Below are 22,986 nucleotides of genomic sequence, written 5' to 3'. Positions count from 1 at the left end.
GAAAGAGCCTTTGAACGCAGCTGCCTGCAACCTACCACTCCAAAAGCACTTGGAGCTACCTGCATCTGTGTTAGGGAGGGTCCAGAACAGCCCAGGAGGGACCCAAGTGCATTCCCACCACAGTCCCAGCTTCAGGGTAAAGCCTTGTGCCACGCTCCTTACCAAATCCACCACCACGTCCTTGTGGAAGGTGCTTCGCCACTCTGCTGCCACATTGCACACGTAGACAACGGCCTCGGGGTCATCTGCGTTGACGTGGAAGATGGGCGCGTTGACCACGCGGGCAACGTCGGTCGGGTACGGGGAGGACCGGGCCATCCGGGGGTCTGTCGTGAAGCCAATCTGTAGAGGGCGAGAGGGAACAGGATGAGCACAGTGTTACCAACTGGATTTGGAACACAGCTCTGCTATGCAGCTCGTTCTTTAGACACTGACGTCACAGTTGGCTTGGCACAAGGCAGCTGCACTTCGCCAGCTCAGGAAAGTGCCCACGTAGCTCCAAGGGCAGCTCAGCTGCTGTGGCTGAGCTGGGGACGCACAGCCTGCCCATCTCCTGCGCCCAGGCACATCCCAGTACCTACTGGACATGCAGGGACAGGCTGGTCCCAGTGAAATGCCTCTGGTTTCCATGGGGGCAGAAGGGATCACGCCTGTGTGATGTCGCACACTGAGCATCAGGTTTTATCACGTCTGCACCAGACTGGGCTCAAAAGCTGCTGCTGTGGAGCAGCTGGGTGGGAGGCACCCCCTGCTGACGCCAGGTTAGGGCTCCTGCCAGGAACACTGGCAGGGAAACAGGTGCTACCGGTTCCAGCTACCACCCAGCCCAGAACCTGTGGAGGCGGCTCTGCCAGGGACCCATGGGCCCAGAGGATTTGCTCCTCACCTGGTTGTTGACCACGACATGGACAGTGCCGTGGGTGGTATAGGAGGGCAGGTCACTCAGGTGAAATGTCTCGTACACGATGCCCTGTCCAGCAAATGCAGCATCTCCATGCAGGAGGATGGACATCACCTGGGAGAGGGGAAGCCATGGTGGTCAGCAGGGACAGCAGGCAGGGCACCACCAGGAAAGGGTCCAGCTCTCATCCCCACGAACCTTCAGCATCCCAGAAAGGACATGGAACAGCTCATCGACACATCCAGTGCTTTCCCAGGAGCTGCGAGCGGAGCCAGCCATGGCTGGCACACCACTGGGGAAAGGCTGTGGCCACCGGCCCCCTCCCAGCAAGGATAGCACCCTTGAGGCACCCTGAGCAGGCAGCAGGACGACACCCAGTACACCCCAGCTGGGCAGTGAGTCCCATTTCCAAACACACCCCCCTCAAAGCAAAGCCTTTTTCTCACTGCAGCAAGAAGAGAATAACACCCTTTTACCCCACGCTTTCAGCCCAGAAGCCCCGTGGGCAGAAGTGGGGCCAGGAGCTGGCTGCAGCGCCAGCGACGTTATTTTGCCGCCGTCCCAGGGGCTGGCTGAGGACACCACTTGCCAGGCAAGGACAGGGTCTGTCTATTTATATCCAGCCCTTGGGGTGTAGGATGGAGGGAAGCACTTTGGATCTCACCCTTCCACTCCTTGGTGTTGAGAAACAGGTTTGTGATGAATCAGATGGCAAACAGCCCCCCACAGCCCTTTCCCCACCAGGGTGTGGAGAGCTGCCTCCTGCTGCCAGCTCCGGCTTTCCCAGACCCAGGAATAGTTCTCCCTGCTTACACTGAGATCCTACTGCCGTGTCCCCCAAGCTGTGGTGCTCAGATTGCCTTTTAGGAGTGCCCCTCGTTTCTCTGCTTTCCAGGCAGGGGTTTGTGCATCTGCTGCACCCACAGCCCAGCTTAGTTCAGAGATGGAGGAAGCAGCAATGGGAGCCTAGGGTGGATAAGCCCCTCCCAAAGTTATCTCCACAGTCAGTGGGGAAGGATGGGGGAGCAAAGTCAGGGTGACAGCAGGGGCATAGCAAACAAAAAACAGCCAGGTTTCTTCACTTTCCCAACAGCCTATCCACATCAAACCCCATCCAGCCCAGGACATTTCACTGCATATGTGTCTTAGCACCACTCACCTTCTTCCCCTCTGTGTCCCCACAGTAAAACTGCTCTGCCTTAGTCTTGCCTTGAACAACAGGATCAGCCGCCTCCAAATGAGAAGGATTTGCCACCAAAGAAAGGGTGATGTTCCTGTCAGTGACACGGTTAATCCGCCGGTGGTACATTCCCAAGTGGTACTTCACGTCACCAGAGCCCTGATGGAGGGGAGAGGAGAGTCACCCCCGGGAGCATGAGCAGCTTTTGGGACGTGGAAGGAGACCTGAGATAGGGCAGTGTTGACTCCAAGGCTGGAAGAGAGGGGCATTTTTCGGAGGCGCTGGCAGAACACAGCAGACACTCACTGCTGGAGCTGACCTGGCACCCAGAAAAGTCTCTCCCAGGTGCCAAACCACCACCAATTTCAGACATGCATCCAGCCCATCTAGGTACAGCTGAAGGTACAGGGGATGAAGCAAGTGTGGTAGGTTGGGGGAAGACGCTGGAGAACAGGTAACACTCACCTAAGCTCTGCAAACACTGTTCCCAATGCACTGCCCTATCAGGGCACCTCAAGGCTGCAGGCTGCTGCTTTCTCACCTTGAAACCCCACTGAAGGTCATGGCAGGATCAAGCCTGCCCAGCCCAGCCCAGCTTCCCAAAAGCCAAACCATCCCAGGTTATCATGCTGAACCTTTGGATCACGAGTGCATCGCAGTGACAGAGCCTGCGGCACAAGCAATTTGGAACTCAGCGCTTTTGAGGCTGCTTTAGAGCCCCAGACAGGGACCAGAGACTGCTGCAAGAGAACAAACCAACTTCTGCTCCCAGCCCCCTTCCCCTCACCTCAGCATCCACCCCAAGGCTTCTTCATGCCCTGGAGAGCCACCAACAGCATGTCTTTGCTGGAGACACTGGCAGTGGCCAGGGCATCAACCAACCCCAGGACAGGCAAGGACAGATCAGCACTGGCACCTACACAAAGGCTCCAATTGTCTGTGTGTGCTTGCAACGTGGAAATATTTACAACACCAATGCCACCGAGTGACACCAGAAGCAGTGGCATAATACAGCCACAGCCCCTGGGGACTGTGCAGGGACAGGCAGCAGAAGCTGCTGCAGGCAGGGGAGGAGCTCACCTCATCAGCAGCCTCCAGCTTGGAGTCAAACTGGCAGAAGATCTGCTCCAGCTCTTTCCTGATCACGTTGGCAAGAACATTCAGGCGTCCCCTGCAAAAGCAAGACCGTTGCTGGCAGCCATCAAATACTGATGGTTACCTGCTACCCTCCTGGCACACCTCCTGTGACAGCTGTAGGGTCACCTAGGGATGAGGGCTCCCTAAAAGGATCCTGCAGGGATGGTTTGGCTGTCCTCAGCACAGGGATGGTTTGGCTGCCCCCACATCCCACATCCCTGTTGAGCTGCCCCAGAGCAGGCAGGTGCTGGGATTCCAGTAGGATTCCAGCTCTGCCCTCAAGCCACCACCCCTCTCCAGATGAATTTACAAACAAGTTGGAAAGATCATGACGAACAGAGAACAGCTAAAGCCTGAGCTCTTCAGCTGAGGTTCATCACCAACCAAGACCAGCTGGGTGATGGCAGAAACCAGTGCGCCCTCCAGCACCAAACCCCGGCAACATGCAGCATCCCCCTGTGTCCCACCCACGCCAAGCAGCACCATGGCTTGAGGCAAGGTTACCTGTGGGGCATCCCCATGATCACATAATCCACTCCCTTCTCACTCGACTTATCAATAATGGTCTTTAAAGCTGGGATCAGCACTTCGCATCCCTCCAGACCAAAACGCTTCTCTGAAGACCATTTCCGATGGAGGAACTCCTCAAACCTGGAAGGCAAAGGGAAAGAGGGATCAGTGCCAGGGCTACAGCTGAGGGCAGAAACCAGAGGAAGGCTACGGATGGAACTGAGGGAGGCAGAGCATCAAATGATGCTCAAACTGGCACCATGCAGCACATAACAGCCTTCCCAATCACTCCAGTATCCTCCCACAGAGCTGGCTGGCCGCTCCCCCCGTCCCTATACCCTGCTGCACTTTATATTTAAACCGTTTCTTTCAGGACCATCCACATTTTCAGGCGGTTTGCCAGCACCTGAGCCTGCCAGGCCAGCAGCTTACTGGCGACACTCTGCTCATTAAGCTGATGACGACAGATGATGTCAAGATGTGACTCAGCTGGTGACTGTGTCACTAGAGCTGGGAGCAAACCTCCCCAGGCAGATAAAGGGAAGTCCCCCCGGGGTACCTGGTAGAGCGGACCAGCCTGGCCAGCAGCGTGCGCTTCTCTTCGTTGGTGAACTGCATGATGCCCGGGGTCTCAAACTTCTGCCGGATCCACTGGCACTGCTCCAGGTCATTGATGAACATGAACTCCACGCCGATGTGCTGGCAGTATGCCATCTGCTCCGACAAGGAAAGAGTGGCCGTGGGAGAACAACCAGGGCTTCAGCACCTCAAGCCCCCATTGGATCACAGGACCAGGAGCTACTCATTTCCCCCTTTATCCTTTCAGCCAAAGAGCCCTCCTCTGTCAGCAGAGACATGGTTCCTCATGCCCAGCAGGTGGAGGGGAGCCCTAGGGGGACCCCAGCTGCCAGCCCCACAACAGCCCTGCTTTAAGAGCCTTGTTTGAATTGTTTTCCCAGGAAAGGGGATGTTCCAGGATACTGTAAGGCAGCTTGGACCCTGCACATGACCCAGCATCAAGATGTTTAATTTCCCTTCTCCGAGGGGCCCACAATCAGCCCCTCAATTCCTTTTTATCCACCTCAAAGAAGAGATTTTCCCTCTTGGTGGCATCACCTGTGAGCAGTCCAAAATCCCACCTTAGAGGGCAGGGGAGAATCAGCAGAAAAACCTCCCCTGACACATGAAGAGCCCATTCCTGCAGCTGAACTAAAGTGTTGGCAGTTTTGCTTCTTCCAAGGTCAACCTGTCTTGGCAGAGACCATCTGAGCAGACTTCAGCATGCCTGAGAGCCACCTGCGCTCAGTCCAGGCATAGGAGGGGATGAAATCTGGCACGAAAATGGAACCAGCTGCACAAGCTGGAAGCCCAGCCCCAGGGGTCTCAAACCTGCACCCTCTGAAGGATCCCCACACAGGACAGCAGCACTGCTGCAGCACCTGAAGAGGGGATCACTGGCCTCCAGCCTGCTTCTGTGCTCTTCCAGCACCGGCTACTGCTTCAAACTGGAAAGTACAGCTAGAGAGGTTTCCAAAAAGGCAATACCCAGTTGCCCGAGGTTTGCTCTACCTTGGGCAGACCAAGCACGTTGCTGCAATGCAGCAGGAAGCTGGAGGTGATCAGAGCTGAGCAGGTAACTCAGGGTGGCTCCCATGAGTGGGGCAAGAGCTGAGAAGCAATTCCCAAACTGAAAATCTTAAAATCTGAAGGTTGGCCCAGGACCTTCCAAAAGCAACTGCTCTGCCCCACCCCAGGCTGCACACAGGTCTAGCACAGACTTCCACTCTCCTCACCTCCAGCCGACGGATGATTTCCCGGAGTGGAAGAGCCGATTCATTTCCACCGATGAATGTGGTTGTGGGCAAGTGGAAAACCTTGTCAAGGTCAGATTCATCCAGCCCGTAAAAGCCTGCAGGATTTGTCACGGGTGGGACAAGCAAGAGAGAGAAGGAAGAGGGACCGGGACACCGTCACATGGGGACCGGGTGCATTAGGGAGAGGTGGGGAAGGGACAAAAGAAAGCAGCATAAAAAAAATAATAAGCATGAAGGAGGTTTATATGGATAAAAACCAAGCCATAATTAAACAAAAAGAGATTAAGCATAGAACAATGAATTATTATAGAGGCACCGCAGGAAACGAACCACAAAGCCATGTATATGCATGGAAATGGGCAATTAAAATCCAGGGTGAGTCAGGGAGCCCCAGGAACACAAAAAATACACCACAAATTTTAACAGAGGGGAGAGAAAAGAAACAGAGGAATTGAGGAGTCACCGAGCACACCAGAGGTGCCAGCACATGGTGGGAATTAAAAATGGAGAGTCAACACAGAGAAGGAAACAGTTAAAACAGAGAAAACCCCACAGAAGGAGAGACAGAGGACCAAGAAAGAAAAAAGGCATCAGGGCTCTGATGGACTCTCCTGAATAGCTCAGCCCGGGAGCAAGGCGGCCAGCAGCCCCTCAGGGGTTTGGCTGCCCAGGCATCCCCTCAGCCCAAATAACAACCTTAGAATTAGAGCTTTTGCCTAGCTCTGCTCAGCAAACCCCTTCCCTTTGGTGCTGGCAGCTGATGGTTCGGGGGCAGCTCCTACTTGCAGCATGGCAGCTGTCGGGAGCTGGGTTGGGCCTGGAGAGGGGCCGAGCAGGGCTCAGAGCTGGAGGTCGGGATTTAGAGCTGCAGGTGAGCCCTGCCATACCCCAAAGCCATCGGAGGTGCCTCATCACCACTCATGGTTGTCTTTGGGAAAACTGAGGCACAGAGGAGGAGGGACAGTGACCTCGCTGAACCAGTGCAACAAGGCAGAAGCAGAGCCAGGAACTGGGGAGTCCCAGGACCCTTCTGAAGCAGGAGCTCGGATAAAAGAGTGGACAAGCAGAGCCGCCCATGGCCTGTTCAGAGCCCCAGCACCTCCCTTGGGCTCCTGCTCATCCCTCCCAAACTCCCAAACAAAGCCAAGTCCCAGGCTGTCTCCTAACCCAGGGCAGGAGCTGCAGAAAAGGTAGTTACCACCACTCCTCCCAGCACCTTCCAAACCAGCCCAGGACCTCAGCTGGAGGCTCTTTTAGGGAGGGGACGGGGAACACCACTGCCTAAACACTGTAGGACAGTGTAACCCACTTTCCTCTGGGCAATGGGAGGCAAAAATTGGCCCCTCCTGAGCTGTCCCTCCTTGAACTTCAAAAGAGTCTATCCCTGACTGTCTGGTCAGGAATGGAGAATGAGCTGTAGACAGCCCGATCCCTGGAAGTGTTCAAGGCCAGGTTGGACAGGGTTTGGAGCAACCTGATCGAGGGGAAGGTGTCCCTACCTATGGCAGAGCATGAAACTGGGTGGTCTTTAAGGTCCCTTACAACCTAAACCAGTCTGCGATTCCACGATGACAGGGCTGGCCATGGCTTGTCCCTGTGCGGCCTTGAGGGGTGATTCCAGAGGCAAGGAACACCCCAGCCAGCCTGGAGTGGACGTGTCCCTGGCTGTCACTGCTGTCCATCCCTGCCCTCATCACCCCTCTGGATGCTGGAGTCCCAAGAGAGGGAATGAAGCCAGCCCCCAGGAGCTCTGCTCCGGAGCCATACCTGGGAGCACTGAATCAGGCAGGAGCTAAGGGTTTGTCCCCATGTCTCTGGGGCTTCTCTGTGGTTCCCATTCAAACAGAAATCCTGGAAAGAGGCAGCATTAGCAGGTAGCATCCCAGACAAACTGCCTGTTGGAGGTTTCAGGGAAGCCTCAGTAATTTGCTGAGGCTTCCAATCCCGTGGCACAGGGCTTTGGCTTGCTCTGCCATGCTGCTTTGAAGACTCTTGACACACTTCGGGGAGTATCAGATTTTACAAGGAGTTTGCGAGGCTGTAAGCATCTTTGCTTCTGCTTTGCTGCAGCCTGCCAGCTCTTTGACAATGCCCAGTATTTACAGGCAGCAACACCACTGGATGGGGTAAAGGCAAGGGATAAGCTGACAAAATTTCCCTGCAACAAAACCAGGAGAAGACAGCTTGGATTTTTATGAGCCTTGAACCAATCAGGGAGATTGAGGCCTCATAAAATTAATGTTCACAACAAAATGTGTACTCTAGCAAGCCAGGCATGCAAACACACAGCACAGAAAAGGCCAGCAAGGCTCTAAATTGAGCATTTCTACGGGCCAAGTGTCACTAACCACACACCTACCTCAAGACTTTGAGAATGAATTCAAAATAAAAAAACATGTCACAAAACTCAAGAGTGGTGGGAGATGGAGGAGGCGGATTCACTTTACCGGCTCGGTTCATCCCCAGAATAACCTATTCAAAGAGAGTCCTGCACTCCAGAGGGTTAAAGGCTCATTAATTGCATACCTCCTACTGTTAACACTCTCAGCCGCTCCTTGAACACTGCGAGGTCTGGGGGAGCAGGGAGGGGAGTGCGGAAAGGGAGAAGACAGAGAAACGCAGTCAAAAGTTAGTTAGAAAACCCTGGAACTGTGAAAACTAGTCATGGAAAGCACAAGTCAAAAAAATACAGTATTTAAAATACAGTCAAAACCCATCAGAGGCAAAAGGGCTGGAATGGAGGATGACTACACACTAGGTGGAAAAGAAATCCTAGTGGGAAGTCTGACAAGAGGAGGGAGGAGCAGGAGGGGAAGAGGGGCATCAGACACTGGGGAGCAGTTGAGCTGCATGGTTTGAGATCTCTCACATGCACATCTTGACAGGAGAGGGGGACGGCCCAGCACAGTGTCTTCACCTGCCACAACCAAAAGGCATCGTCCTGACAAGCTGCATCACGGGGAGCAGGATCCTCGGCAGAGCAGGGAGCTGTCTCCCACCAACACCTGCTCCAGAGGGTTTGAGGGGTTTGCTCTGCTTGTGCTACTGGGAGGATTTCGAGGTCACTCGAAGGAGGCAGTGGCGCTGCCTTTGCAGCGAGGAGGAGGATCGGGGTGTTAAAACGCAGGTGGTTAATGAGGACGGTGGTGAGGCGGGCATGCACAGCTGTCTCTTCTGGAGCACACTTGGCGTGGGCAGGAGCACCAGCACGCCAAAGCAGCGGGCAGGCGTGCGGCACGAGAGCTGCCCGTCCAGCTAGGTTAGGAGACCCAAGTGCCTCAATCTCACCTGGGTTACAAGAAAGGCCTTGGAAACACTTCTCCTTTGAGTCAGTGGGAAAAAATCAGACATTTCCCCAAAGTGGGGAAAGGGGAGGTGAGCACTCCCAGTCCAGCTCCCTGGTGGGGCTTGCCTGGCTCTTCCTGAACTGGAGGAGGATTTCCATCAATTCCCCTTGGCATGAGGCAGAGGCAGCTGCCCTCCATGGGGAGAGAAGCAGACAGACAGACACTTAGACACACACAGCCGTCCACATACCAACCAGATTTCAGCGTGCTAAGGTAGTAATTCTTTCAATGAGTCACACTGAGTTCTGGTAGTCATCCTGTCCTTGTTTTTTACACACTTACCATGCCAGACCAGCTGCACTAGAAGACCAGGAGGAGATTACTTTGTTTTTTAAATAGAAAAGACATGAGAAAGGGGAATTTGGTGGCTCCAGGCCGACCACTCCTCAGACTGAGTAGCCCTGGGAGGGTTTCTCCCCCTGACATTTTCCCCAAAGCTCACACTGCTTAATCCAAAGAGAGCTTCCAAACTAGAACCAAACCAGTTGCTAAACAAAAGGCAATTGAGAAGAGAGATCGATTTCCAAGATTAACCATCCAACTCCTTTGAATCACAGCACTGCCAGTTTAAACTGCTGGCAGCAGAGCTCTCACCACAAAAGCTGACCTTTAAAGGATTTCTGCTCAGAAAGAGGAAACAAGATTGTTTCCAAGTTTCAAAAAACCACTTCTGTTATTAACTGCTCTGTCAAGTGTTACAAAGTATTCTTTCAAAGCAAAAAAAGCCAGCAGGATCCGCTTAGAAATTGGCTTTCTCTGCCACACGCAGATGACATCCAACCTTCGGCTCAGCTGGAGCTCCACACCGTGTGCACTGTCACAACTTCCTTCCCCTCTTTCTGAGCACCTTTTGCAAAGTATGTTTGCCAGTTGTAGTTAAGATTGACCAGATGAGATTTTCCAGGATAAGAATAGCAGGGGAAAATCTACTCAGTATAAATAATACTTACAGCAAGTTTAAAAAAAAGTCCTTTTGATGAGATCTAGCCACCTGAGTCTGGGATTCTACCATGGGACACAACCCCGGTGTGAGCTGGCAGCTGCCACCAGTACATCTTGTTCCCAGGGCTCGTTATTTCCTACGAATTCACGTATTCCTGGGAATTTAATCAAGACCAGAAACCACAATAACAGGTATCCTACTATAAAAGCCACGAAGCAACAGAGATTAAGCTCAAGGGCTGGCTCAGACACAGAGATCCCATGCTGAGGTTCCCTTCCAGCTGATGCCTAAGACCAGCCATACCTGAACATTTCCCACCACAGCAAGCCACGCTGGGACACACTGCTTGGCTCGTGGCCACTCACCCCGGGGAGGCAGGAAAAACTGAGCCTGTTCTGCTTCCCCAGATGTTGTTACAGTTGTGACACTGCTGCCAGCCCAGTGCCATGGCTGGGGCTGCCAGGGAGGACCTGCTCTTGGATCACATTGGGTTCGGCTTCCTCTGAAGCCAGGACACTGTTGGAGCACACCTGGCTCTTGAGGAATCAGTGGTCACAGCAGAAGTAAAGCTCTCTTGAGCAGATTTCCCTCCGGAATTACCTTCCCCATGGAATTAGACCTGTGAGTTTGATGTCCAAGTGGAGAGCAGTAAGGAGCAGTGTCTCTCAAGTGTCTGTACTGGGACCAGTGAGGTTTAATTACCTCAGCCAATGGCATTAACAGTGGGATGGTGGGCACCCTCAGCCAGGCTGCAGGTGACACTACAGAGTGTTGTGGGTGATGCACTGGAGGGACAGGATACCATCCAGAGGGACGTGGATAAGCTGGAGAAGAGGGACCATGTGAACTTCCTGAAGTTCAACAAGGCTGAGTGCAAGGGTTGGGGCAAGCTCTAGTCCCAGCACTGACCGGGGGAGGGATGGATGGACAGATGGATGGATGGAAAGCAGCTCTGTAGAGAAGGACTTGGGAGGTGCTGGTGAATGAGAGGCTGAACATAAGCCGTCCATGTGTGCTGGCAGCCCAGAAATCCATCCGTGTCCTGGGCTGCATCGGAAGTGTGACTGGTGGGGGGAGGGGCTTCTGCCCCTCTGCTCCACTCAGGTGAGACCCCACTTGCAGTGCTGCCTCCAGCACTGGGATCCTCAGTGCAAGACAGATGTGAACCTGCTGGAGCAACTCCAGAGGAGGCCGCAGAGATGCTTCAAGGGCTGGAGCCCCTCTGCCACGGAGACAGGCTGGGAGAGCTGGGGGTGTCACCTGGAGGAGAAAAGGCACCGGGAGATCTTACTATGACCTTTCAGTGTATAAAGGTACTTACGGGAACAGCACTGAGAGACTTTTCACCAGGGTCTGCAGTGCCAGGACCAGGGGCGAGGGTAAGATTGGACATAAGGAAGGAATTCCTCCCTGTGAAGGTGGTGAGGCCCTGGCACAGGTTGCCCAAAAAGCTGTGGCTGCCCCATCCCTGGAAGTGTTCAAGGCCAAGCTGGACAAGGCTTTGAGCAACCTGGTCGAATGGAAGGTGTCCCTGCCTATGGCAGGGGGGTTGGACTAGGTGACCTCTGAAGATCCCTTCCAACTCAGACCACTTCGTGAGTCTACAACTTCCTGAGAAGCACAGTAACTCTGCTCCCCACACCCAGCTCCCTTTCCTGCCGAGGAACAGCTGTCACTGCCACCACTTGCAGCTGACTGGCTCTGGGTTTCATGTAGACCCTGCTCTACTCTCAAAAGGGGACACATCCACCAGGCACAGAGCTTCAGGGTTTGCCTCTCCTGCTCTGCTTCAGAAGGGCTATAGTGCCTGCAGCAGAGGCCAAAAACCCTGAGATGGAAAAGCCTTTCCTCACCCTCTCCTCTTTCCAGCTGAGTGGCTTCAAGATCACCTAAAAAGTCTCCCTGTTTCCCCCTCAGTGCTGACTACAAGCACTTGTGTCTTCCCCCACACCTGGGTTCACAGCCAGCCTCTTCCCACCTCTTGCCATCAAAATATCTCAGGCACAGGACTTGCTCCAAGCTGGATCTGGACAGTTCCTCAAGTACAGCCAGGGCTTGGTCCTCTGGACAAGCATGTCAGAGTCCAGACTGTGGGATGAAGCAGCTTCTTCATCGTCCAGTGAACTGGTCCAATCAAAACCTACTCCTTCCCTACCACTCCCAGTACACGTAATCCTGTTGGAAGGTCCAGCAGGTCCAGGGCTGGTGTCCCTGTGCTGGCAGCTGAATAAGGAATCAAGGTGGTTTACATGCACCGTGCTCTATGATCAGCCGTTTTGGTTGGCGAGGTTAGTAATCATCACTGCTGCTCTACTCTATGTTAGGAGCATGAGCATGCCTCTGAAGCACTCAGAGAGCCAGGGAACCACCCTGGGAAGCACCAGTAAGGGGACAGAGTTCAGCAGCTTCATCCTGTCTAGGGGAAAGGCAGCAAACTACAGAGATCAGCTCTAAAGCACGTGGAGCAGTGCTGGGTTTAAACACTTTCAGATTAGGATTTCAAGTCCTGAGCACCACACACACTTCTGCACAACACTCAGGCTTCACTCGCTCGAAGGCATTGGGATTTCCACCTCTCAACTTAGATGGAAATGCATCCCAAAGCTTCCTTGTTATGATCACCAGCAAGGACTCATAGCTCAGTCTTGGAAAAAGGGCAATTAAGGGATTTACAGATGCTGGGGCAAGCTGGGAGCGCAGGGAGGGCAGGGACAGCCACTCAGCCCTGCAGAGATGAACCCAGCCTGTTCACCCCAAGCTCTAAGGGTCCTCAAGAGCAGCAAGAGGAGCCAAGAGAACAGAACTCCAGCTCTCACCAACACAAAACCTCTCTGTGCTTTGCATTTCCAGAAGATGCAATTGCTTCCAGCCCTGGGATAGCAAGTTCAGTGACATCACTGAATGGCACCAGTCGGAGAAGAAACATGAGCCGAGCACTGGGGTGACGGACAGAGGGTGGCAGGACTGCTCTGCTGCCACTAGCAGCTACAATTTTAGTGATCATTACTAAGGAAACTTCAGACCCTTCCCCCCTGATCGGTGAAGCAATCTACCTACGAAGCTGTGAAAGAGAGAGGAGCTCAAGCAATGCAGCACTAACTGCTCTCAAAGCCCTCACCCAGTTTGTCTGTGGATGTGATAATATCAGCTGGAAGGGAGGAGTCCAGATCTGCATCCAAGATGCCCAGTGGATCGAGTTGTGCTACATGATGCCCTCGAATCTATGAAATGCGCCAGGAATGGAAAGGAGAACAGGAACCAAAAGGGAGAGAAAAACAAAAGAGGGAAGGGGTAAAAAAGTTAAATTACATTAGAATTAATTTGCAGAGTAATTCTCACCGACGTTTGGAGAAACAGTTACTGGTGCATCATCAAAATTTACACAACTAATGCCGAGAGGATCAAGCTTTGCAATGTGGTGACCCCTGACCTGGAAGCAACAACACAGATTAGTCATTAAAACATGTTAATTGAAGAGACATTCCATTAAAAAAAAAAAGTTAAAAAAACATCATGCATAAGTTTCCCTCTTTACATTTTCTGCAGAGCCACCCCAACTCTAGCTCCAGCTGAAGCCCGGAGAAGTTGGGTTTAGTCACCTACAGCAAGTAGCTGAGTGCCAGCAGCTGCCAGGACTCTTCTGCTCTGCCTGACGCCAGGTTTGGGGGGTAGGCGGGGGGATGGCAAACTCCTTCACAGCAGAGACCTTCCAGAATTAGGGTCCAAGGGTCTCCTGACACTTTCCCAGTATCCAACCTGAGCAGCTCCTCTCTACAGATACAGTAACTCCACATCAATGGTCTCCTTCTAAGTGTCAAAGGCACATGAAGAGGCAGCTTGCCCAGAGAAGCTGTGGCTGCCCCATCCCTGGAAGTGTTCAAGACCAAGTTGGACGGGCCTTGGAGCTACCTGGAACACTGCCTGTGGCAGAGGGGCAGCAGGGTAGAATGAGATGAGTTTTAAGAGCCCTTCCAACCCAAACCATTCTAGGATTCTATGAATTTTCCAGATTTTGACAGATTTAGGTGTTCTCTTGTCAATATAGTAGAGAAAACAGGCGCTGCCACCAGCAGCAGTTGTTCCTGAAAGGCCAAGGAATGTGCCTGAAGAACATCTGCCCAGCTATGCAGCAACTCACAGCATTCCTCTGGAGAGAGGAGCCACAGCAGAACTCTCATGTGAAGGGACAGGTGCAGAAATATCAAAGAGCTCGCAGCCAGTGGAGCCCTGACAGCTCCTGGTGGCAGCACTCAGGCCAGAAGTCTCCATGCTGTGTCTGAATCCACATCAGGAGCCACGGAGAACAACGGGAGGCAATGAGGAGTTTCAGATTTTTGCTTCCACTGGAGTAGGTACCCATGGAGGGATCCCAGCACGTCTGACTGAGCTAACTCAGGTCACCTTGGTGGCCAGCACTGACTGGTGAGCCACAGCTTCAGGCTCAGCAATGCTGGGACTGGGGCAGGAAACACAACTGCCGTGGTACAGGGCGTGGAGCCTTTCTTACACTGGGAAAGTGTACTACAGCCATCAAATCCGCTGCCAGTTAGGAAAAGCACTCGGATACAAGGGAATTGTTAAACCTCTTGTACAAACCAGACATGCTGATCTGACATTATTTACCAGAAGGCATTCCTTTCCAGAGCATCCCATGGGGATTTTAGCACGTGATTTTTGTGGTTTTACCAGCCAAGGAGTCTGAAATCAGCCATCAGTACTAAGGCAAACTGTAAAGAAAGCATCGTTCCCTCCCTGTTCTCTGCAGGGCCAGGTGACACTGTGCCCCTGAGCACTGGTGGCCACAGGAAAGCTCCTCTGGGCCAGCCGTGTCTGAAAATGATTTGCTTGTCCATCTTGCAGCAAAGCGCAGGGGAGAGTCCATCACGTAGCAGTCAGCAGGACGCAAGGTCACCATGCTGCTCTCCATGGCCAGGATGCTCTCACCGGGACCAGGAGGCCACTTAGTCCAGCAAACAGCTTTGAGCTGGGGACACCTATTGGCTTTGAGGTCACCTCAGCAGTTTGCAGGTACACAAAAAGTCCTCAAATTGGTACGGCAGCAAAGAGAACACCTCTTTCCCCACAGGAGCCAGGCTGCTTGTTAGTGTCCCCACGCAATGCAAACCAAAAAAAGGAACAAAAAAGATGCTCTGTGGGCTGGAGCCCCTCTGCTCTGGAGCCAGGCTGGGAGAGCTGGGGGTGTTCACCTGGAGAAGAGAAGGCTCCGGGGACACCTTAGAGCCCCTTCTAGTGCCTAAAGGGGCTCCAGGAGAGCTGCAGAGAGACTTTGGACAAGGGCCTGGAGCGACAGGACAAGGGGGAATGGCTTCCCACTGCCAGAGGGCAGGGTTAGATGGGATATTGGGAAGAAATTCTTCCCTGTGAGGATGGTGAGGCCCTGGCACAGGTTGTCCAAGAAGCTGTGGCTGCCCCATCCCTGGAAGTCTTCAAGGCCAGGTTCAACAGGGCTTGGAGCAACCTGGAAGGTCTAGTGGAAGGTGCCCCTGCCCATGGCACAGGGGCTTGGAACTAGATGGTCTGTAAGGCTCCTTCCAACCCAAAGCACTCTACTACTCAAAATTAATAATGACTTGGGCATGGAAACACAAATACAATTAAGGAGCCATCACTGATGCCAAAGCAGAGTAGTCATTGCTCACCCATAATTATAGGGACGGACCAGCTCAATCCAATTAAAAAATTAATTTTGTGGTCTTTTAAGTAGGTTACGTATCACAGGCAGGGTTTCCTTCACCTTCCTACACTTTCATACCTCCATATCCTGTCCTGAACCTCCCCACCTGAATAACTCACCACAGCTACAGCCCTACTGTGACACCAGGGCAGAAAGGGAGGCAGACTTCTCACTGCAGACAGCTCAGAAAAATACATCCAAGAGCCATCACCTCCCAGCGCTGCCATTCAGAGCCTGAAGAAGAGATGGGAATACTGAAGAGGTTATGGATTTTGTGTTCAAATTGCTGACATGAAGCTTCTGCTTCCAACTACATCAATCACCATGTGTTCAAACTTGGTGTCTGCCCGCTTGCTCTACTGGCAGGAGCTGCCTCAGAGCTGACAGGGTGGTCATCTCCCATGGAACCAGCCGTACAGGTCCTTACAACCAGGTCCCAGTGCTGACGTTGGCACTGCAGCTGCAGAGGCAGGCAGGGCAGTGGCAGTATCTTGGAGCCAGAGAGCAGGGGCCAAGGCTGGGCAGACCTTTGGACTTGTCCAGCGCTGCAGTTCCTGCCTTAACTCATGGCCTTTTATGCTGGATTTTCCCCATACCTGAGCAGGAACACAATGTACAGCGAGTCCTTTGTCACAGGAACAGGTGAGAAACTCACTTGCACAGCAGCTGGGTTCTTTAACATCTCACCACAGAGCCAATTAGAGCCCCCAGACTTGACAAACCAGAGCATAAACAAAGGTGAAAGGATGACACAAATGTAGAAACACACTTAAATGTTCTCCCAAGTAAAAATACTTGCTGGCCTTCCACCAGCCAGAGGATGTTTCCTTCCTGCTTCAAACTCATTTCTCCCAGAGGATGGACTTGGGCAGCATTTGGTCTGAGCTGCAGCCCACCAGCACCACCGGCCTCTTCCAGGTTGCAAATCACATGGAAATGTTTCCTGAGCTTCTATATTAGGACCTCAGAAGTTCTCTCAGCAACACGAGGGAAGAAGGATGGGTGTCCCATGTCACTGCTGAGCATGGCAGCCCATGGCACAGGAGCAACATTCCAAAGGCCAGCAAACCACCCTTTGTGAAGAAGACCTCCCCCTCCCTGCCACCCTGTTTGGATAACAATAGCTTAAACCTTCCTATTGTCCAGCAAAGCATCAGCTAAGCTTCTGCCTAAACAGATCAGCAGCTCCTATGCCAAAACAGGCAGCTCAGCCCACATCCTGCATGCTCTCCATGCAAAACACATGCATCAACCCTAACCTCAGCCATGAAAGGCCCCTCTACTGAGGACAGGACCCTCCTCAGCACAACATCTCCTTACCTGATATGCCCTGATGAGAGACTGCACTGCAAGATGGTCCTCCACCAGTTTATCCACGCTGGGCTGTGCCTGAACCAGGAACTGGGCTTGGGACAGGGTGGAAAGGCTGGTACTCAGTGGAGGGGGGCTTTGGTAAGCGGTGCCTGGAGCAGCTCCGGCGTTGGCGTTGCGAAAGAAGATGTCCCATGACTACAAAAACGGAAAGAAGAGAGGCAACAGGGTCATCACCTGCAGCCCGAGCACTCGAGGCTACAGAGGTCTCAGCTCTGTTGCCAAAGCAGGGAGCAGAGTTGCCTCCTCCCCTGCACCTCAGCTCCATGCAGCCACTGCTGAAGGCACCCACCTGCCTTGGACGGAAGAGCACTAAAGCTCTCCCACTACTCCAGGTACACCATTATCCCACTTCCCATCCATCTGGATTGTTTCTTTTGCCATGAGGCCGCCCCCAAAGCCCCTCCTCTCTCAACAGCAGCGCACAAGACAGGACACAGCGATACACCCTCCCCTGCCTCAGCTCTCAGAACTGCTGCTCTGAGACACAAGTCCCAGCCTGGACTTCCAGCTCGTTTCCTTCTCCCCAGGGGAAGCCATTGCCTTCTAAATAACCCCAGTATTTTCTGAAAAACATTTCTGCCCTATAATCAAATACACCTCTTCCTATTTTCCGTGGTCTGAATGGCCTGAGACCTAAATCCGAGCACGAGCTGTGTTGTCCAGCGCTCAACCAGCAATGTGTTCCTTTTTCTGTCCTCTCTTCAATTTTTCCCCATCCTTTTGGCAACGCCCAGGCCAGCACTATGCCGGTACTCCCATGCAGCTCTCCTGTGCCCAGACCAAGGCAGCTGTCACCTCTGCTCCTGCTTTCTCTGCAGATGGGCATGTCTAGGTGCTAAGAAAACAAATCAAACCCCCCCCCAAAAGCCCTTGACAGATTTGGTGTAACTGTCATACTTTTCCAGCACTGCTTGAAAAACCCAGAAGTGACCCACGCCAAACCCAAGTTAATTTGTCTCCTTGGAGAGGCAGCAATGGACCTGAGAAAGGGGAGAGCTCAGTCGAACAAAGTCCAAGCTACATCCTCCCGTCACATACCCTGGTCTCATGTGCCACCGTGCGATGGCAAAGGACAAGGGCACAGTGGAGCAGTGGCTGTGTGCTAGCACAGACCCAGGTTGCCAGCTAAAGCAAACAAATCCCCTGGGATTTGCATGCTGGTTTTTAGCCCAAGAGTCTCTCCACCGGCTGTGGGCACCTTGGAGTGCACCTCATCCTGCACCTTGGAGAGCGCCAAATCCAGCCTTGGTGATCAGAGACAGGGGAAGCGCTGCCTAGCCATCCCCAGAGTGTGTAAACTAAGTGGAAAAGTGCCCTGAAAGAACCTCCAGCTGTTGTTTGGGGCAGAAAAGACAGGTTTTGTCCCCCTGGAAGCAGGGTGAAAAGGACTGAAAACGTCCCCTTTGCCAGAGGAGCCCCAGCTCGGCCATCCCTGGAGCTACTCCGGTTGCAGAGTCCATCACATGCCCCAGGAAGGTGTTTCCAGCCCCGATTTACCCAAACACTCCATCACATGACTGCACAAGGTGAATAAATTTAGAAACAGGTCATGCTGAAAGAACATAAATAAAATCTGGAACATTTTGGCACTCTAACTGATAAACAATCACTCCCCCAAAGGCAAAAAAAAAAAAAAAAAAAAGGAAAGGCAGAAAACACCCAACCCCATTTCAACTGCTAAAGGAAATTTCAAGGAGGAAAGAGGGAGAGCGGCTTTCTGTTTCATCCCTGCTCTTCTCTTTCTCAAGCTCAGAGAGCTCCTGGGTCCTCTAGAAGACATCAGCTCCTGTGAGCAGAGGGACAAGCACCAGGCATAGGCTCCACGCACTTGGGATGGGGAGGAACCTGGCTGGCTGCTTTACTCGGTGGTTTAAGGTTCTTTAATGTAATGGAAAATAAAGACAGGTAAGAGAAAGGGAGCATCTGCCAGCCCAAGAGGGGGCTGAGGACAGGGAAGGAACCAGGGGTGTTTCCTTCATGAACCTCTTCCCGTCTGCCATTCATTAATATCAACCTCTCAGAGCTGCAATTTGATTCTGTTTTGAAACAAGAAGTCCACTTTAAGCTCTGCAAACAAGGTGTGGCACTGGCTGAGTCAGCTCGGGCACTTTCACTGAATCCTTTATGGCCCTACAGAATGATGGCTGAATGGCAAAGGGAGGGCTGGAGCCTTGATAAGTGCTATAAAAATGTCAGCTTTCAACCTGCTGATGTGATTTTGAATTCAATAGTATCCAAAGGCCACCCTGTAGGTTTGTGGGGAGCACATGTGAGGTGCCTCTGGAGGTCATGTCTCCCATGGGAGAGGCTAAACAGCCCCATCAGTTACCCTGCTTTATCATGGGAAGGAGAACTTTGCCTTAATCTGGCACTTGCCAAAGTTAACAGCAATAATAAACTCACGGGGTTATTACCCTCTGAATTCTCTGTGCCCACAGCAGCCCTGTGAGAGCTCCTCTGGCTCTTATACCCTGTATAGATACATACACATACAGGGCATGAGATATATATATATTTTGGGTACAAGAGAGCTCAGATTCATTGCATTTTTGCAGTCCCACAGCCGCAGCACAAGGCATTAGCCTGGACAGGTTTCCTGGTGCTCCTCCATGCACTGGCAAAGTGGGATAGGTGAGCCAGCTGTCTGCCACACACCATGATAGTTCAGGCTTTAGAAGGATCTTGAGCTCCACTCCGGGAGCAGATCTCAGTGCGGGCTCCTCTGCTGGGAACAGCCTCAAAACAGTGCACCAAGGCAAACCAGCACCTTCCGCTAGACTCAGCTCCTGGAGAAGGGTGCAGGCTCAGACCACCACATCCCAGTCTCTGCCAGCTTGGAGGTCAGGCATACATGGCAAGGGGAGAGAGCTGCCACCAGCTGCAAGCACCACGGACAGGGCTGCAGGTGCTCCGGGCTGGGAGGCGCGAGGGACACACAGCCTCCGCCTCCCGCTCAGGCTGCTCCCTGCCCATTCCCCTGCCACAGCCTCCAGAAGCACCAACCCTGCTCAGGACAGTCTGCAAGCCCAGCAGAAAGAAGAGGAGAAACATCAGAGCTTAAAGCTGGAGGAGGAGGAGCCTGAACCAAATTTAAGGCTGGTAACCTTTGCTGAGAGCAGGCGGTCAAACAGCAACAGATGGGTCTGTGCTCTGCACATCGCCATGTCCCTTATCAACGTAAACAAGGACCTTCAGTGTTCCACAGTGCAATCAGGTCATCAAACTCCTTTCAATTTAAAACCCCAAACACTGACATGTTAAGGAGTCCATGTTAAGGCCCATTTGATGTATAGACCTATGGGGAGAGCTGTGTTCCTTTCCCATGGTTCAACCCAAACTTTGGGGCTGCTGCTTAGGGAGGCTGAACCTGCCCCAGGTGTATGCAGGTACCACCCACCTGCCGTCACAGCTCTCTGGCTGTCTCTCCTGAAGCACCCATGACGTTGCTCAGGGTACCAGAGAGACGGTGCAGGCTAGGCTGTGCCAAGAACTCAAGCTGGCCAAATGGGGGGCAGAAGGAGGGTATCCCCACTCCCTGGGGACACAGTCCAGGAGCAGGCAGCACTGACCCTGTGGCAGCCCACCAGCACCCATCCCCCGTGTCCTCACATCCTCTTTCTCCAGCCCTGCTCATATTTTTATTACTCTACTGTTACTATAATCCAACTCTACTCATCAGACTTGGAAACTGGAGTTGAAGGACTGCACACAGAAAACCTCCTAAAATAATCTTTTTTTTTACCTTCCCTGTTTTAAACAAGCACTGAAGCTTGTTCTGCAGTTTAAACCCCTGGTGTCTGCACAGAGGAAGTGGATTCACCATGCTCTGCTGGGACCATCACGTCAACTGAAAGCCTCAGAAGTTTATGGTGACAACAGCAAAGACACCCCAGCTCTTCCCAGATGAAGGTGTCCCTCCCCAGCAGGATGCAGCATGGCAAGCAGAAGCCGGTCTCTGCTCTGTGCAGGGACAGATAAGCCTCAGTCGGGTCCCTGTGACAGCCTGGCTCCTTCCGAGAGCTCCACCCCGGGATCTGCCCCTCCATCTGGCAGGATGGAGGCCAACACTTATCAGGGAAAGGGGTGGCACATGCCTCCCCAGAGGGGACACTGGTTGATAGGGACTGTGAGCGAGCAAAACCAGAGACAAGCCCAGCCCAAGCCCAGCAGCTTAGCAACCCAGCAAGGATGGAGGAGCCATGAAAAAGTGCAGAGAGGACAAAGGAGTACAGAGAGGAGCTGGGAAGGGACCTTGGTAAAGGGGTCACTGGAATGAGGTGGGGTCCACCCAAGAGACAAGTCCAGAAGGAGGCCAAGTGTACCAGGAAGCAACAGCAAAGTCCACACCGACTCAGGTATCAACCCCACCAGAAGTTTTGGGACTGGAGCTGGATTTCATAGGACCACAGAATGGTTTAGGTAGGAAGGGACACTCAAAAGATCATCTAGTCTCATCTCCCTGCTCCAATCCCTTTCTGCCAAGCAGGACTCCAGCTTGGTTTCCTTTGATGGAAAAAAAGTCCCTAAGACTTGCCTTTTCCATCACAGGTCTCAAGTTTGCTTCCTGGCATTTTATTTCACATGTTGATTTTCCTGATGCCAAACCAGTTCCAGACATGCCGGAGAAAAAAATCCTATATCAATTCCTGCACTGCTCTGGAAGTATAGTACTATGCTGGAAGTAATTCTAGGGACATTGATTTTCCAGGGATCAGTCACCTGGAAATCAAACAATTGCAAATTCTCCACCATAAACACTGGACTGGGGGCCTGGAGAGGTGGTGAGAGCACCACCTTTGTAGGGACTCAAAACCTGACTGCACGAGGCCCGGAGTGACCTGGCCTAGACATGAAGCTGGACGTAATCTGCAACAGAGAGGCCACTTCCAAGCTGGATGCTGGGGCAGAGGCTCCTTCCAAATTAAATTCTCCTCCAACTTCTTCAACCGCGTGGGCATGCCCTGCCTACCTACTGATGGGCTGACAAGGATAATCAGCCACATTTACAAGACCAGAAGCAAACCAGAGGTCTGGCCTTGGGACCCAAACTCCCTTCCCAGCCAGCTGCCCCAGTCAGTCCTGATGTTTACTCAAACATCTGCTCAGAGTGACTTTTGAGCGTGGGTCTGGAATCAAAGTGTTAGTATCACACCATGATGACTCTTTGACAAAGACACGATCGTGCCTGTCACTGGGACAAGGCGGTGTTACCCTCACTCGTTTTTAAATCAGGCTACGGCATTTAAGTTCGTGGCTTTTAACTCAACATCCCACCTCTGAAGGAGGGGGATGTGCTTGGGCAGCTTTCAAGTCACTATTTGGCAAAGGGCACAACCCAAATGAAGATGTTTTGTGATTTCTGAGTCTTTACTGTTTGGCTCAGACACCCATTTGCCTCCAAAGAAGCCTAAAGTCAACATTTTTTGTGAAAATCCAGCTTTGATCCTACCTTAAGACCTTTTCAGCACCTGCATTCTGAAGGTGAGATCAGTGCCATTGAAAACAAATCAATGCTGCCGCAAGTGCCGGAGCGTGGGATTCCTTATACCCTATTGCTCATTTACCCATTGTATCCTGGTCTGCACATGGCTCATGTGCTACTGAAGAAAGAAAACCCTTGTTCCACACCAGGACATGTTCAAAACAACCCAAAAAATCCCCTGGGTAATGCTGAGACTTAGTCGCTGGAGGAACATCTTCCTTGTGACACACTGGGGATGGGGAACAACGCTGTCAGGTTTCAGAACCCCTCTTCCCAGCTGAGCCCTCACCTGATGAGCTCAGTCTTGCTGGAGAAGCTTTACGGATTCAGATCAGGACAGGCCTCTGCACATAATGCCCACGGCTGGGTTTTTTTTCCCAGTTTTAAGTTCAGGAGCAGCTGTGGGAATCCCTCTGGCCGCCAGACCCTGTCCTCCTCCCCAGGCTGTAGATCACAGGTCTGGCTTTACGCACCAGCTCAAAGGCAAGCTTAGCTACAGCACATCTGCCCCAATACTGAACACCACCCGTGCCTGACGCAAAAAGGAAACCAGTCAGGATGTGGAGAACACCCTCCCTGCCCTGCTTCCGTATTCTTCACTCT

General features: G+C 52.6%; 1 protein-coding gene across 3 annotated transcripts in view; it reads right to left on the bottom strand.

The window, feature by feature from the left end:
* The window catches only part of OGDH (oxoglutarate dehydrogenase), a 32,634-nt gene that overhangs the window by 5,552 nt on the left and 4,096 nt on the right, over positions 1 to 22,986 (bottom strand). Inside the window, exons 3-12 of one of the 3 annotated variants that reach the window (XM_027734336.2) lie at positions 16,848 to 17,036; positions 13,172 to 13,262; positions 8,069 to 8,113; positions 5,522 to 5,637; positions 4,288 to 4,442; positions 3,723 to 3,869; positions 3,162 to 3,252; positions 2,061 to 2,240; positions 887 to 1,015; positions 163 to 342 (exon numbers count right to left, since the gene is read on the bottom strand). In XM_027734336.2, coding sequence (XP_027590137.1) covers positions 163 to 342; positions 887 to 1,015; positions 2,061 to 2,240; positions 3,162 to 3,252; positions 3,723 to 3,869; positions 4,288 to 4,442; positions 5,522 to 5,637; positions 8,069 to 8,113; positions 13,172 to 13,262; positions 16,848 to 17,036 — 1,323 coding nt within the window. Of the gene's footprint in view, positions 1 to 162; positions 343 to 886; positions 1,016 to 2,060; positions 2,241 to 3,161; positions 3,253 to 3,722; positions 3,870 to 4,287; positions 4,443 to 5,521; positions 5,638 to 8,068; positions 8,114 to 12,950; positions 13,054 to 13,171; positions 13,263 to 16,847; positions 17,037 to 22,986 lie in introns of all 3 variants that reach the window. The other 2 variants (XM_027734343.2, XM_027734353.2) reach the window with 2 other exon arrangements.

Source organism: Pipra filicauda, unplaced genomic scaffold (genome assembly GCF_003945595.2).
Source record: "Pipra filicauda isolate LSUMZ 115617 unplaced genomic scaffold, ASM394559v2 scaffold480_size458065_pilon, whole genome shotgun sequence".
NCBI lineage: Eukaryota > Metazoa > Chordata > Aves > Passeriformes > Pipridae > Pipra > Pipra filicauda.
The sequence above is the reverse complement of the archived record's forward strand: the minus strand, read 5'-3'. Positions and strand labels throughout refer to the sequence as shown.